General features: G+C 48.2%; 1 protein-coding gene across 7 annotated transcripts in view; it reads right to left on the reverse strand.

Annotated features, from left to right (window-relative positions):
- LOC122567533 (nephrin) overlaps positions 1-16,745 on the reverse strand; it is a 253,645-nt gene that overhangs the window by 154,435 nt on the left and 82,465 nt on the right. For 2 of the 7 annotated variants that reach the window (XM_043726170.1, XM_043726176.1), the window contains exons 1-2: positions 11,917-16,509; positions 6,975-7,104 (exon numbers count right to left, since the gene is read on the reverse strand). In XM_043726170.1, the coding sequence (XP_043582105.1) occupies positions 6,975-7,104; positions 11,917-12,031 (245 nt within the window). In that variant the 5' untranslated portion in view covers positions 12,032-16,509. Of the gene's footprint in view, positions 1-6,974; positions 7,105-11,916; positions 16,510-16,745 lie in introns of those variants that run through there. The other 5 variants (XM_043726172.1, XM_043726175.1, XM_043726171.1 and 2 more) reach the window with 4 other exon arrangements.

Genomic DNA, 16,745 nt, shown 5'->3' on the forward strand with positions numbered 1-16,745 from the left:
TTCAGCTGCGACAAATCGCGATGGAAAATTTTAGAAACGTTCGTGTTTAATGATATTCAGACGGAAATTCGTCGCACGAAAGGTCGCGTATAGTTTCGTAATAAAATGGGATACGCGCGATTCCGTCTGCAGCGTGGATTGATTTTGAGAGAGCAAGATTCACAGCTTTCGCAGCCATTATGTGATTCAAATCTCGATATTATTCTATAATCTATTCGCTAGAATAATAGTGTCGGGGCCATGGCGGTTAGAGTCGATCGCATGCCGACCGGAGGCTCGTTCGACTTGCACGCCACCACCCACCAATAAGCACCCTTCGGTATCGTAGTTGCGTACCTTGTGCACCCGCACGTACTTAAACGTACACGCTATCGTCTAGCGGATTTGAGCAGATAGTAGCATGCCAACCGATATTTGCGTCTTCCGGCGTCTCCGATTATTATCGTTCTCTCGAATGCCATATTTGCTCCGTGGCGTAAACGCTGTCGTAGCGAGTGATAAAAAGACGCTGGGATATCGGCGGTAAGGGAGTAGCGACCAAGAGCGCAGGATAGGAGAGAAATACATAGAGCTGAGGGATGAACGACGACACGGCGCGTCTGATTTATGAGCTTCGTAACCCAGACGAGAAGACTGGATACCAGCACTGGCGTGCAACGCCGGCTTCTTCGTTTTGCGGTTCATCATCTTCCGTTTCTATTGCGCTATTTAATCCGCGTTTAGACTTAACAGGATTAATTTTGAAAACACCAACATATATCAAAGATCGTGGAAAATAAGAAAAATTTTCGATCGTCAGGCTGATTATAAAAATCGAGTTTTGACCAGTGGATGGGATAAAATTCGGTATAAAAAATGTATTTTAAAATTTTCGTCGATATACGCGAGATCGGGCGCATCGATGAATGATGAAGCACCGGCAGAATGTTTTCCACGTTGCCTGCGAGGCGACATTAATTTTTCCATCGCTTGCACGATCGCTAGCTTACCTAGTTGCATGTAACGCTTCTATAATGATTTATACGTGTATAAGCTATGAAACACCGATAATTACGGTAATTGCAATTAATCAGATTTATGTGCGTTAACTATAAATCTGATTATATCTGGATATATAGGTATAGTAGTGGTAAAATCTCCGTAAACGTACTAGCCCCGATTCTATCCGAATACAAATTAGAGCGTGAACGCGACTGAACCGATGACTCTCCTTTGTTGATCGAGTCGTGTTTGCCACGATGGAATTATCGGATTCTTACAATTCACGACCGGCTGAAAAATCTGAATATCATGAAGAACCGCGTGGTCCATCATACGAGCTCATTCTCATTCTTTTCCACCGTTTTCTTCGCACGACAGTGGCGTATTCGTTCCCAGGAATCGACAGCTGTGACCAGACAGCGGACGTGTCCGAATAAAATTTTCGGTCACGGTCCCTTGATCCCTGACCGAGGAAATACGACGTCGACGATGACTCGCGCTCCTTTTAAAATTTCAAAGGAAACTTTCCTCTGATTTTCCTTTACGTCGATCGAAGGCCGAGCCGATCTTGCGGTTTGCAGTTAAAACGAATCGCGGCGAGACGATAATTGCGGCGAACGAAGTTAAGCGAAAACCGGACCGGGGACACGGAGAAAACGAAAAGGGATAACGAACGAACGAAATTTATGTCCGGTTTCGAGGTCGTTTCGCGCGACATCGGATCCGCTGCTTTTCGATCGAGATTTTCAAATGGAATTCTCAGCGAAGCAATAGGTTCCGACCTAGGAATCCGAGGGCAAGACCGAGGCCAGAGATCCCCGGTCAGTTTCGACCCGGCACGTAATCCTCGGACGAATCCCCAAGACCAACGGTCTGCTTTCGCCGGAAGCCCTTCGTCCACCGTTCGACCTTTCCTAACCGATCCGAGCACCGGCTCGTTCTCTTTCTTCAGACAATGAATTCGTTCCTAGAAATTTCACTCTGTTTGCCGAACACTCCATCTTTATCGTTTAACGATCGAGTTACTGCGATCGTATGCTGCAAACTTTTCGCGCTTCTCCTCGCTTTCTTGCCCCTAACAAACTTTTCTCTTTCCAACTTTCAACTTCTTTTTTCCGATCCTATCGAGGACAGTCGTTCTCGTCCTAAATCTATTATCCTTGTTGTCGCGTGTACAGGCAAATCGATATCTATTCGTCGTTCGCGCCAGATCTACCAACTCGCGATCGGTCGGCTTGCGGCGAAAAAACGTTTGCCACTATCGTCGCCAATGTACGGATATCGAACGTTATTCGGATTAAGTTGGAAGATCGGTGGTTTCTCTGGAGCTTATACTTCAACGGTGAATCGAGAACACCTCGGAGACGCCGGAGGCAAACGGGGTCAGGAAGGAGGTCTCGGGTCAAGATGGGGATTAGGATCTCCAGGGGTCACCTTGCGAAACTCGACCCAGCACTATACGTCTAACCCATAAATTATGTCCGTCTAAACACACAATTCCTCTATGAGTAGCTGTCTAGAAATGTTTGAGTGGGTGGAAAATACGAAGAGAGGAATCAAATATCCTGTCGATCCATTTTGCAATTTCCATTAAAACGCGCTGATAGAGTGGCGAAAAATCTCGCTTGTTTGTCATCGAGGAAAATCATGGTGCGTCGAAATTTGTCCTAGGTATTAGATTGTCCGAAAACTGTTTCTTTCGCAAAAGTGTTTTTTACAACAGTGCACCTTCATACAAACGTGAAACCAGGTCTGTGAAATGTCGCGGTGTTTATCTTGTGGCGGCACTCGGGAACAATGTACATCACCGAAGCGAAGTGCCTAATGAGCCATCAATATCCCAATGTTCGAGAAGAAGGCGTGCGTGACAACGGTCGCGAACAAACGTGTGGATAGTGGGTATATTGAGGGGCGACAAAAAGAAAATAATCGAATGTGATCGACAGTTAAGTTCGAACCAGGAAGCGATAAAGTCGAGTCGTAGCCGCGCAGCGAGATTGACTAGCGAAATGAAAGCGATACGCGACGCGATTAAAACAAGACACTTGTTAATAAATATATTGTTAACCTAAACACCGAGTGATTATTTATCGCAGTACACCCAATATCACCTCAATCTCAATAGAACAAAATGGATCGTACGTAATTCGACAAAATAATATAAAACAAAAAATATTGTGTGTCTATTATTTCCTTATAAAACGAAAGAAACTTTTCGGACAACCCAGTACATACTGTTTGGTGTTACCTGCTCGATATCTACGCCTACGTGTCCCCATGTCGTAAACGCTCCTTCTTCTCTTTTATGGGACGTTTCTTATTTCCTGCTCCAATCGTACGTCCTTCTCGAATGATATTTTATACAGACATTCATTGTGAACGTCATTTTTGATTATCCACTCGAGAGAAAAATGTCTCGCTGAACAAACCGCGTTTCATAATTTTCATCGCTGTGATAGCGCGATAAGGAGTGGTTTATAGCGCAATTATATAGTCAGCGAGCTACAGCGTCGAGCGTTATTTCAATGGACGTGTCAAATTTATTCAGACAAAGGATTCACATCGTTAAGAGGATACGCATAAATATTTGATAACAGGATGCGATAGGAAGCGAACTCGATAGGAAGAGGGTGCCGTGCGTGTATCCTTTATCGGGACCATAGGTTTGCTAAGAGAACATACCGTGTGTGTGTGTGTGTGTGTGTGTGTGTTTAGCTATGCGCATAGTTCACATACCGACCCTTCCTCGCATGGTATGTTATAATTAGTGCTGTAGCGAGCGCACGCAACATTGATATGTCCACGAGCTTCCGAATACTTCCTTAACGAGATGGCTTTGTAAACAACGAGTTAAGTTTTCGCGTGCCTTTTCGATCTGTCCTTTTCCCTCTTTTTCAGATCACCGAGCCGATTAAATGTCGTCGTTGAAATCGAGTTACGACGTTCCAACGTACCGAGCTTTTTAAATCGAGGTCGAAAAACCGGTGAAATCTAATTGTTTCCATATTTCATATTCCACGCGAAATGGCAACGCGTTTGCCCCGCAACGTCCATCCCGATAGAATCGGCCCTTTGATCAGCCATCACGGGGCGCAAGAAAGTCGGGCTGTCGATTAAATTTGCATTTAGAAATCCGATTATCGCGGATTCAAATTTTTTAACGCGGACAGCCGGGCGTGGTAGGCAGCGACTGCCACCTAGGTCGGCCGCTTTTAAATTCAAATTCTACGCGACGTCGATTAATTACAAGACGTCCACCAAACGCAGCTCTATACCCCCCGCGGATCCAAACGTCAAACCGTGTTTCTCTTTTCTGCCTTCCTTTCTTTTATCGCGTCGTTTGCACGAGCTCACGCTCTGCCATCGTTTCCTCCGGCATTTGCAAAGCCTTGCACGCAGTCGCGATACGCGCGACAAACCAAGGTGCGAACGGTAACGGTTTCGCAGAAGGCGTCGAGGGATGAATAAAGGGGCGAGTTAAAGCGCGTCAAGGGAGTGTCGTTTCCTCTTGCCAGGTTTCCACGCAATAATCGTTACCGTGAATAGTTCGCGACCTACCTCGAGAAAAAGAGTCGTCGAATGTCAACACGCGCCTGAAGCGTCGCTGTGTGTTTGCTCCAGCTACGTATCTCTATCAAAGCGTGGTAACGTCACGTCGCGTCTCGTCTAATCGCTACAACGTATCGTGACGATCTTTGCGCACCTAATTTATAGATGAGATCGTAGATCTCGCGGTGGCTCCCGATTGAAACCAATAACTCGAGCCCAGCGGATCGAGAATATATCAATTAATCACGCGCGGTGTGCAGAAGTTGGCGCGGATCTTCCAATGGCGCAGTTACATCGATGCCGGTACAGCGAAGAGGCGTCGCGACGGTTATCAATTATTCGCCGATAAAGCTGCCATCCAGAAGCTGCTCTCGCTCCACCCACGTCGGTGCCCCTTCAGACACCGATCCAAATTTATCGACGCGCTATAATTACGTGCCACGAAGTTGATTGTGCGTAGCTGCGGTCCGCATTAGGCGTGTACGCCTCGCTGTTACGAAGAATTCTGATCGACGTATTGTCGCGCCTGTCACCTTTATCTCTCACTCACTAGGAACTAGTTGTAGAGCGTAGATGGAAAGTATGCAAGCCAGCTAAACGAAAAACCGCAGCTTTAGACGAGACATCGTTGAAATTCCATAGAAATTGAAAATTTATTCGACCGTATCCGCGGTAAAGTATCGAGAAGCGAAGCTACCGCAAAAATAAAAAATAACAACGATAAAAGATCTGTGCGATAAAATCCGACCGCGTCAATTAACGCTGTTCTTTTGAAACCGCGAAACGTTGAAAAACAGCCACTGAGAGGGAAAAAGAAGAGGGTGGGGCAGAGGGGGAAAAAAAGAACCTCAGCGATGTATTAATCGCCAGGAATCGTTTATTTCCTCGGGCATTCAGCAGTCTCTGGGTAGTTGAGGTAGCTAACCGCTTGAAAAATGATGCAACATCGTAGCGTCAGCAGTGACGGTGCCGAATTCTAGAGCCACCGACGAAGAAGCAAACCGCGGCAGCCGTGCAAGTTTAATTGCGAAACTTCCCAAACTATCGCGAATTACGGGAAATATTGAAAAACGCCAGTAATATCACGGCCGTCCGTTCGGTTTGCGGCTGTTCTATTTTTATCCAGGTATTCGCTCTGCGTCGGTCGAGATATTTGGCGAATAGAAACGAACGCATATATACGCGAGCAGCCAGAAAACAGGCCGTGGTCGTGATTAGGAGATTCAGCAAACAGAGGTAAAGATCGTCAAAACCATAGACCACCGGTACGTATCTGCCTCTACTCGTTGTATCGCGTGACCGTGACACGATTAAAATTGCTTGAATGATCGTTTCAAAATAATTCAGAATTTTTCGTTTCGTTTAGCCGAAGCGGTTTTTATCGATAAGAGGTTTTTCAAAGAAATGCTACTAAACCTAGCGTCTGGATAAGAATTATCGCGCGAAAGGTACCAAGTTCTATTTAAATCCAATGCGGCACGGTACACGGTTCGTTAAGAAAAATCATAACGAGTAATCGGTCGAGATAATTGTCAATTAAGAGGGATTCGTGTTTCATCCGATTGTATTTCCAAAGAAATACCTTGCAGGCGTCATTTTGACCTATTGTGTAGCGCCTACTCTTCGTCTCTTTCTCCTTCTTTTCCTTTTTCTTTACTCTTTTCATCCGAGCGAGAAAAATTATTCCGAACGCTGTAGCTGCATTTAAATTCACCCCTTCCACTGATCTGGTTTCCTTCCAATTTTCAGGTTCATTAAGTAAAATTATAGATACGCGATCGAGCGAAATAATTGTCAATTAAAACGTTTCGTATTTCATTGATCCGCAAGTTCGAAAGGGTCGCGGCGGCGACGGCCAGCTTTTAATTAATAACCGTTTCAATTAAGACGCGTCCAGTCGTTTAGCGATCCGACGTGACAGCGATGGTGGCGACGTATATGGCCGCGTAAAATTTTCCTCGGAGAAAAGAAACACGCGGAACTGCTGCGGAAACAGCAGGCCTTTATGAAGGTTCCGCGGTGGCATTATTGCGGCCAACTCGCAAACGGGAGAAGCTCGCGGTCGCGTCCGCAAAACGGAATGCAGAAAGGAATTTGGAGTTCGAGTGGCAAGAGGCGAGCGAGGAACGAGCAGTGACGTACGTTTAATAACGCGGACCGGCTTGTATCTGCAGCCGTCATGGTGTACGGGCATTGTAATGGGAAAGAGAGGGCGATCCGACCGGCGTCGTTTACTGCATACTAGTCGCGCGAGTTGCGAATTCCTCAAACGCCATGAATTTTTCGTCACCGCGGCCAACCAAAGCGGCAGGTCGTCGGTCGTCGAGACACCGCACGGATTTCAGCGCCGCATCCTCCGACACAATCTCGCTCGATCGCGTAAATTAACCAACTCGCCAACCATCTTACTGCGTACTAACAAGAGCAAAGAACGAATCACTCACGTATACAACGGCACTCCAGCCTCGTTCTTGAACCAAAAGACCATGTGCAGGCTGTCCTCTCCGGGTGGAGTAATGTCGCATGGCAGTTCCGCTGGTTTTCCTTCCACGACGCTGATATTGACCAATGGTACTGCAAACGAAAATAGACGGATGGTATCGTTAAAAGGTTGCATTCGTTGTCGTTACTCGATTTCGATTTCGATTTCGCGGCCGAATTGGATCGGTGGAAGAAAATTTCAGCGCAAGAGAAGATGGACAGAGTCGACGAATATCCGGGCCGCATTCTTCGATAGCGAAAATCCGGATATTCGGATGCAAACACAATTGAACGAGGATGATGTTGGGCAGCGATATGTAAAGCGCACGCGGTATAGGATTAAGAGATCCGCTTATGAAATTCGGTTTGGACGGACTGCCGTAAACTAGTCGTAGCATCCTGCTTGCACAAGACGATCTTTCGAGCAGGTAAATGGAAAGCACGAAGGTCTGATCATACGGAACGAGAAAATCCTTCGGGAATTTCCGGTAGGCTATTTCGAAGAAACGAGTTTCCATTCGATTCGGTCCGTTGCTTTCGTTTTCTCCACGCTGGACGATCGAAACAAGAATCGAACCTGCAACTATGTACCAAGCGCCACGTCCGTTCGAGAATTTCACCAGAGACTTTTTTTTCTCTTCTCCACTTATATACGAACGAAAGAGACTCCGAGAGTGTCCGAGTGTCCCAGTTCGTCGAATCCGATTTGTCGCGGTCGTTTCACCCTCTTGTTTATCGAGCGTGACGCATGCCACGAATATGGACGTAGATGCATGAAAATTTCCGTTTATCGTCGATAAATCTTTCTCTCTCTCTCTCTCTCTCTCTCTCTTTCTCACTTTCTCTCTCTTTCTTTGGTAAGCGATCGTCCGCGACGCTCGAAAACCTAAACCGGAAGGATTAGCTAGCGTTTCGCGTTTACTCGCTGGTTATAGCATCCCCGTCTGGTATAAATATCGCTTAGGGGTGACTGTTTACCATATAAACGCCCCGGAGCTACGGTACTCATTTGAATTCTCGGTTTTTCCACGTTGTAACGAGCTCAAGGTACGTGCAACAAGCAGCAGTTACCTCTTCTCGGGTGGTAACGCGGCTGCTGCCACCGCCTCGTACCTACTTTCCACGTTAAAAGTAAGAACCCTCGGGAAGCTCCTTCCTGGATTCGTTATAATTTCATGCGCGTATTTCGCGGGTTTGCTTACGATTTAACGTTTGCTTTTAGCTCAGGATACATGCGCGCGCCATCCTACTGCCTGGAATTTTTCATAAGCGTCACGCTTCTTTCCCTGCAAACTGCGTAATTTGATTAGCCCTGCGTCGCTATTGCTCTTAACGGCTACATCGTCCGCGTCCTCGCAAAATTAACTACCAAAGTGTGCGAGCTAGCCTAACGGCCCCGTGTAATTAACGACGCGGTCCGTCCGATTCCACGTCGTATCCTGGGCGCTACGACGCGACAGCAGCTGATCCTCCGTGGCCAGCGAAATACCTAAGAGACCTATAGCGGTGGCAGCTTAATTCTGTTGATTTTACTTATTTATGTAAGCGGCGTATCTACGTCGTTGGACACGAAAGCGACCGCGCCACGGCCATCAATCAGCCGCGAACAGCTCGCGCGACCGCGTGTAGTTTAAATAGCAGAGAAGCCTTGAAAGCCGTTTCGATTAATGAAATTCCGCAACATGGCCGCAATTAACCCTCAAAGACCCGAGGCGCTGGTCGAAACGTCCAGCAGCGTGCTAATGGCGGACGCGGCTCGTGTCGCATTCGAAACGCATTTAATGAATTCGTTATCGACCGGAATCAACGTTTGCATCGGCGCTACGAACGCCCGGACGAAGAAGCGTCACGGCAAACTTCGAATTTGCATCGGTGGAATTTTCGGACGTCCTTTCGTCGCCGTTCTCGGCCCAGGGTCCTTTGCCGAAACGAAAACTTTAACCTGCGGTGGCCTCGGTGTCTTAATTAAAACCGCGTAAGTTTTCTGATCACGGCGATTGAACCAAGCGGCGCCGATCGATGAAGGCGAGAAGCGTGACGTCGCGAAAGATTTGGAGTTCAACCGCGTGGAAAATGCAATGCCGCGGGCTTCTGTTTTCCATTAGAGTCCAACGGCACACGTGTCGTACGGAAGATTGAGCAAAAGTTTCCAAAGTCACGAGTAAAAAGCGAAACTTTTCCTTGGATCTTAGTAGAGCTTCCCATCCCGGCGAGTTTTGCGTCCAACTTTTCGGGTCGAACTCGTCGAAAACTTACGGCCACTCGTCATCGTTGATCACCGCGACGCTACAACAGGGCCAAGTATTTTCATAAATCTTCCACGATGACACGGATTGATCGTACGATCGAGGTGCGACATAACGATTACGTTCTAATCGTTCGCAAGCCGCTGTGCGACTATCGCGCGTCAATTCGAATTCAAACGGTCCGATATCGATGCAAATTTCATGGGACCGGCGCAACATGCGCTTGGCTTTCACACGGTCCAATGCAGGCCGTAACGCCAACTTTGCCATGCGTTTCCAAATCCTCTCTCTCTCGTCTCTTTCTCTCTAGTTACGTTCAAGGCAAATACGCTTTTACGATATTTTCATCCTCGAAGACTATCGCCTCGCTTTGCTCTACGCGGCAAGCACGTTTTCCACAAGTACAACTCGCAATAAAGAGAAAACTGTGACTTTGCATCGAGAAACTATGCGGAATCGTTTAATTTTATTCAAGCACATCCGATGTATCGTTCCCGAGGCGACTGATACACCAACAATACAAGTTTATCCAAAATTCGTGCGACTGTTAACATCAGGAATAATATTAATGATAAACGCAACGAAAATACGTCGAATACGAGACGAGTTTGGCCACCTGCTCGATCTACGTTCGGCTCGGTTGAAAATGAATGGAAAGGGAGAGACGGAGAACGGAAGTTACTAAGAAGCATTTGTCAAGCGCATTAACCCCACGATGCATGGCGGTGCAAGATCGATGATTCGAGTGCGACCCACGTTCGCCGAAGGACCATTCATCCTGCAATGTTTCCACGAGGAGTAGTCGAGACAACGAGGGAGGTAGAGCGTCGCGACACCGAAGGGATAATGGGGTTCGTTTTAACAAGGCAAACGTTACGATCGTCAAAAAGAGTATGCCATCTTGCTTGCAAATTAACTTCAGTCGGAGGACCGGTTGTTAGGCGCTATTATACCGACAATTCGTACAGTCGGATGGATATGCGACAGAACATATAGAAGGGTGAGAAAGAGAGGGAGAGAGAGGGAGAAATAGAGAAAGAGGGAGAAAGAGAATCGTAAAAGGGACAGGTTAGATACGTAGGAGCGAACGACGAGTCCGTTATTTACGGAGAGTCGAGTGTGCTCGGTGCCCCTCTCGCAGTTTCCAACGACAGAACCCTCCGATGTGACCGACCGTTTTACACACGTTAAGCGACATTGTCTACGCTTATTGTCGTGCTCCGTCTCTTCCATATCTGTTTCGTACGGCGCGGCGCTAACTCGAAGAGGGAGGGCTATAGCAGAGGACGCGCAGCGAATTAGAGTCCTGTTAATCAGTTGCTTAATTCCTTGCGCAGGTGCGTCGCGTCGTCGCATTACGAGATACGAGGAACCGTAATTCTGCTGTCTGATTTTCTCTATCCTTGTCTCGTTTTCGATAGAGAAGGATCGTAATTTAATATCGGCCAATTTGTCCGACGTTCGAGAGAACGCGACCGACAGATTCCATAGATTCGTTTCGGCGTAAGAACGAGACGATGAAAGAAACAGGAGGAGCAGCAGTCAGTTTATAAATGGAGGCTTGTCTTTGTCATCGAGGAAGATTCAGTGGAATCTGACGCATGGGCAGCCTAGTGTTGAAATTTTGCGTAGTCCCGGGAACGGAGAGGGGCATCGTTTAAAAGGGAGAAAGGGACGAGGAGAAGAAGCGGGAAGGGTAGAAGAGGAGGTAAAGATGGCGAAGAGACCCGAAGGGTGGCATCGGGGGGCTTACGCTTTATTGCGTATTTACATATTTTCACGGAATCCCCTCGACGTTTCATAAAATTCAACGTCTTTACAAGGGTCGGCGCGATCCCGTTCCCAGGACGCTTCGTCGACACTTTATACCTTTGAATTTCTGCGACAAAGATTTTCCCCCTTACTGGCAGTTAGAGTGGAGCACGAGTCGCTAGCGTTCCCTCTTATTTTTCGAGGGGATCGGTTCAACGAAACAGACCGACTCGCTCGCTCGGAGAAAAAGCACATTGCTGGATCGAGTGAATTTAAAATTGATCGGCGATGCTTTCGAGTATGTAAATCGCGTTTGGCAATTACCATCGAATGTTTCGAGAATTTTTCACTCGCCTTCTCTCGCTACAGCGAATGCAAAGCAAGAGCAACTAACGCTGGAAACTTGTAGATTGTGTTTCCGTCTGGAGGAACAAAGCGGAAAGTTTCTCGTGATACGGGTGTCGCGGTTCAAACTTTGCGTCGAATTTCGCGGCTCCAGGGTTAAACTCGAAACGATCCGGAAGATGCCGGAATCAAGAACGGATCAGAATCGCGGACCACCGATTCTCGTCGTACGGATCCGTAAAATCGAGTCGCTTTAAATTAATTAGGACGTTTACGAGCGCCCTGGTTCGCACGGTATTTCAGGCGCGACTAGAGCCTCGTAAAATTCGACGGCAGGCTAAATTAAAGCTGCGACATCGCCTGGGGCGATGTATCGAAGTTAGCCTCGTAGGTTTCAAAAATTCCAAAAATCTACGGCTGATATCACGATGGCCAAGGAATTTTCGTACCGCGAATCGAGTATGCTCTGAACTGACTGTATCGCGAGAGGAATGTAGTTTGCTGGCAAGCAGGCTAATTGAGATGTCGGCCTCTAGAGAGTAGAACGAATAGTTCAGCTTACCCTCATTTCCGTTTCCTCCCCTTCGAGATTCCCCGTCGACCAGCCGTGGCGCGCTTAAAGCGTAACGACGTCGCTTCCGAATTATTAATAGCACCTTATCCCTTGGGAGCACCATTGTTGTCCGAGGTCTAGACCCTCTCGGCGTCGTCTAGTGGGTGACGACTGCCGATGACGATTGCGCTAGATCTTCGCGATGGATATAGAAACGTACACACCACTCCAAGGGGAGAGTGAAAGCCGCGCAGAGGGAAAGACGCGCGTCGAGGGATTTACAGCTGCGTGCGCTCGCTCGTCAGAAAGAAACGGTCGTCCTTGTTTCGAAACGACAGCCACCGTTGACAATATGTAGAGTCATCGAACACGATGACAGGATCGATGAAACGTTGAATACTCTAAACTTTATCGACGCGCATTGGCGCGCTGCGGAATATTAACATGCAAGCTTCCACCGATCACCGCGACAAGTTCGACGTGCAAAACCAAAGAGTCGTTAATCGTGGTACAGACGACAGACGCTGTAGCCTCGAGACTCGGTGTGGAGTCGTCGTTTAGGCCGGAGATAGAAATCGGGTGAATTTCACGCGGATTTTCGCGGATGCTCCTTCCGAAGGTTCTCGTCGTTGAGGAGCGCGCGTTCGAGTTACCGCGCATAACGTCGTCGCGTTATTTCGTTCGAACGAATACTCGACGAGCGTCGAGTACGACGTCCTCAGGTTTGGAGCAACGGTTAAGAAACTGGCTGAGTTTTCGAAAAGAGATTAAGATTATGGGCGAGGTTACCCGGCAGTTGGTAGACGGAACGTACAGCCTGTCCGACGAGGCAACGTAACGTTACGTCGCGTGGATGTCTGTCGCCGGTGTTACAGGCTGTGCAGTTGCCGTTGCATTGTGCAAAGCCGGCACCCGGCCGCGAGACACTGAGTTACGAGCCACGGAAGGGAGGTCGCGACCACGTCCGGTTGTAATGCAGTTTGCGCAACAATAGGAGCCACAATAGGCCAAGGGAGCCACGGTAACGTCGCTCTCCCTTCGGAGACGTTGGCCTTTGACCGAGGATCAAAGCGTTGTGCTCCCTCTCGAACGTCCGACCTCACATTATCCTTGCTGGCCGCAGTCCTTTAACGGACGACTGAGATCGACCGGATTTCGCGGTTAATGAAATTTCGCAATGACGCCACGTCGCGACGCACCATTGTCGTTTTTATTAGTTTGCGAGTATTAGCGTTTACCTTTCGATCCGAGGAGGAATTCGAGCGTGCATGGAGCACGACGCGACCTGGCGCGCCAGTCCATGTTTCGATGACATTTTTCACCGGGGTCGCGAGAGCGTACCGTTTTCAACGAAGCGTACCGAGCCGCGAGCTTTCGCAAATGGTGCGAACAACGCCGTTAAAATGGACTCTGGCAAACACCGCGAGAACCAAAGCAATTTGATGGTAATTTTCGTTTCTCCGCGGTGTGCAGAGATACGATCGATGTGCTTGCATAGGTGGGACCTTATCGATCGCGCGCGAATTTACCTGTAATTATGAGGAAACGCGATTCGGTGCAGCAGGTCGCAAGTTTAACGAACTGGGACGAAACTGGTTCGAACGCGACATCGTCGATCGCGCGCAACCGAAAAAACTCCGTCATTGGCACGGAGCAAAAGTTTCGTGGCAACGATCGGCCAAAAAAGGACGCGCAAGGACCATCATTTGAATACCGACCGAGTTCCGGATCAGAATTTCAAACGAGATTTCTGTTTAAAGTATGCTTAATCAACGTACTTTTGCCGAAACTTTGATCGTTGCTCGTTAACGGATGTATTATACTCTGCTTTTTCCGGCGAGGTCGTTTCGTTTATCGCCATCGACGAGAAACTCGCGAACGGATCTCGTTTCTCGTCGTTTCCACCGTCAAGGAAAACTCAACGAACGAAAGAAGGAAAAGAGAGAGAAGAGAGCGGGTCGAAAGTCGATCGGTTTAAACCCGAGCGCGCGAGAAAAAGAACTATCGATTCCAGACGACGAAGCTCATTGCGAACGGTCTAGGGCTACATTCGTATTTTACTTGCGACGCGACGGTCGCGTGCAACTTCCAAACGGAATCAATGGCGAAGTAAACGTGAACGTCGGTCGACAGCGTGAAATTGAATTAATCCTGAATTAAGAAATGGCGCGCAGGGTAGAACAAGAGCAAAAGAACCGCGAGACGAGCAAGAATTCCGATGTTAGGTAAATCGGAGAGTACCGGACGAGATGGTCGCGGCCAGAGTACGGATAGACTCCTCTCGCGAATGTTCTTCGAAAACTTTAAATAACGTTTGTAAACTCCGGCCAAAGTAATTCGCGTAAGAAAGCTAGATTCGGTACTCGCGGTGAGTGGCGAATCGAGTTTTCAAGTTGAAGAATAATATCGCGTTTTCGCGGACGATTATATTACGATCGGGTTGCCATTTACTCGACGTTGCTACGTCGTCAGCAGGATGCCGGAAGTCAAACGATCGATTACAAAAACCGACACGACGCGACAATCGCCGTGTCTGTGAGCTCTCGTTCAACAAGTTCCGTCGCTTTACTCGGGAAATAATATCGAGAAATTAATCAACGATTTTCAACCTTTCCACCCGCTGAACGTTAATTCGTTTTCTGTTTTCTGCCGAAGGTCAACGACGGTCGAGTGGTTCTCTCGAGCGGATACAAACACAGCCACGTTGCGCTCCTTAATTAACTTACTATCCCGTTAAATTACGTTCTAAGTAATAAAGCGAGACGAGTTTCTTGATCCGTCGAGCGCCCCGCGATCGCTCGTCCTTCACCTTTCACTGTGTTAGGGCACGGACTTTGAGTCCTGCTCGAACGAAACCAATTACTCGATCCTCGATTATGGATATTTGCTTGTCGCGCGCGTCAATACCGTCACTTAACAAGCAAATACCCAGATCGAAGCGAGTTAGATAGGGGTCGAATCTACATCATCAATGGACCACTACCACGGTGAAATACCGCGCGTGACAATAGCGAAACGGCGTGCAAATTCTGTACGTGAAACGTTCGGCTGTTTCTCGGTGATAACAAGAACCATCGCTTTAACGCTTCGATTACTTGCCGTTTACAGCCTAGTGAAATTATTAGGGTTCATGGCGAGCAAAGTGACGTGGTCCATCGCGTCCACGGTATAATTAGCGCAACGACAACGATGAAATACGATTTTCAGGATATGGCGCGAGTCGCGTGATCGGCGGCAAACTATTTCCTACCGTCGCAGAAACTATAGGAACGTGTGACGTCGCGACACAGCGGTCGGAAACAAAGTGATCCGTAAATAGCGCGAAAAAGCTATTTCGCGATCGATTTCATTCGAATCTAGAACAACGACCATTTCCGTGTGCGACGGTATCGGGTTTCGGTATAACGCGCACCGAGCCCACATTCTGCCGGTTTTTCTCTCGAGCCGAGTCGAACCGAACCAAACCGAAAAACGGTGAACGCGAGCGAATTCGATCACGCGGTGATCTCCCGGTTTTGGCTGAACGCTCGAACAGCGACATCGCGCGTAGACTGTGGGTGCGATTCGACGCGCGCGATATCGCTTACTTTTTGACTCGGCATGCACGATGCACGCGCACAGCTGCGGCTGCCTGTCGAGTTCCGACGGAAGTCGATCCCGCGCCAGCGAACCGTATCGCGTGCGACATTTGCGGCTCGTTTTATCCAGCGCTAACGAAACGATTCGTCCGAAAGGGAAAATAAGCGCGAGAACGTCGGAACTGCGTTGGCCAGGCGACGCTAATACGACGCATCGCATCCCGGCAAAAATCTTCCGTCTGCTGGCGAACGACGATGTTCGATCGAGCAGCAAGAGTGTACCAGCCGGTGGTAGCGTGCTAATTAAAACCGTGAATAATTGACCGTTCGCCGCTTTCCAATAATTAATTCCATCGTCGGTGATAACGTCACGATTCATTCCGTATAGAGCGTAGGGAAAATGCAACTGGATTCGTGTGGCCGCGTACCGTCTCTCGTCACCTATACGCCGCACACACCCCGCCGCTTTATCCGCGCTTCGATATTCCTGACACGCCGACACGTTGCACACCGTTTGTACCGGCCGATTTCCCTACGTATCGACTCAACTTGCGCTTGTTATTTCCATAAACTAATACGATCGTTTAACGGTCTGTCAGTTGACTGAGCTTCGTGTCGCACCGTGCAACGCATCGTACTACGTGGAAAATTCCCGGTCGGAATCGACGAGCCACGACTGTCAATCTATGCGCGGTAACGTCGCCCGTGAAATTTTATCTTTCGACTAACCTTTATCGCGTCCTTCTTTTTCCTTTTGTGTGAGTCATTCAGCTTGATCGGCGGCGCTTGTTTCAAATAATTCACGTACGAGTCGATAGGCTTTACCGCGTATTATCTGGGAGAACGATGTGGCAAACAATGTCACGCGTTTCCACAGAAATATTTTTCCTGCTCACGACCCTTGATTAATATATACTGAATATATTCAGCTACAAAAAGGGCATTCGTTTATTTTATGACCTTGGCGCGGAAGATAAATTACGAGAAGCATTTGCAGCCAACCAGGGGACGTTGACTGTGATTTTGCGTTGCAACGAACGTAAAGGATTACCGCGTGTACCCGAAATTTCATTTCGCACCCGGTACATTTCGAAGGACTGGCGCTGAAATTTGCAAGATTATCAAAGAAACAACACGGTTTAATTGCGCGCGAAAAACGTCTCGTTATGTTAATGAGATTTTCGTGCGGCTAATAAGCGCGTCAATCGGAAGAAAAGGCGCCCGCGTTCAGCCGCCGAGTCCGCAGGAGAACGACACGGA

The sequence above is a fragment of the Bombus pyrosoma genome, linkage group LG5, assembly GCF_014825855.1.
Source record: "Bombus pyrosoma isolate SC7728 linkage group LG5, ASM1482585v1, whole genome shotgun sequence".
NCBI lineage: Eukaryota > Metazoa > Arthropoda > Insecta > Hymenoptera > Apidae > Bombus > Bombus pyrosoma.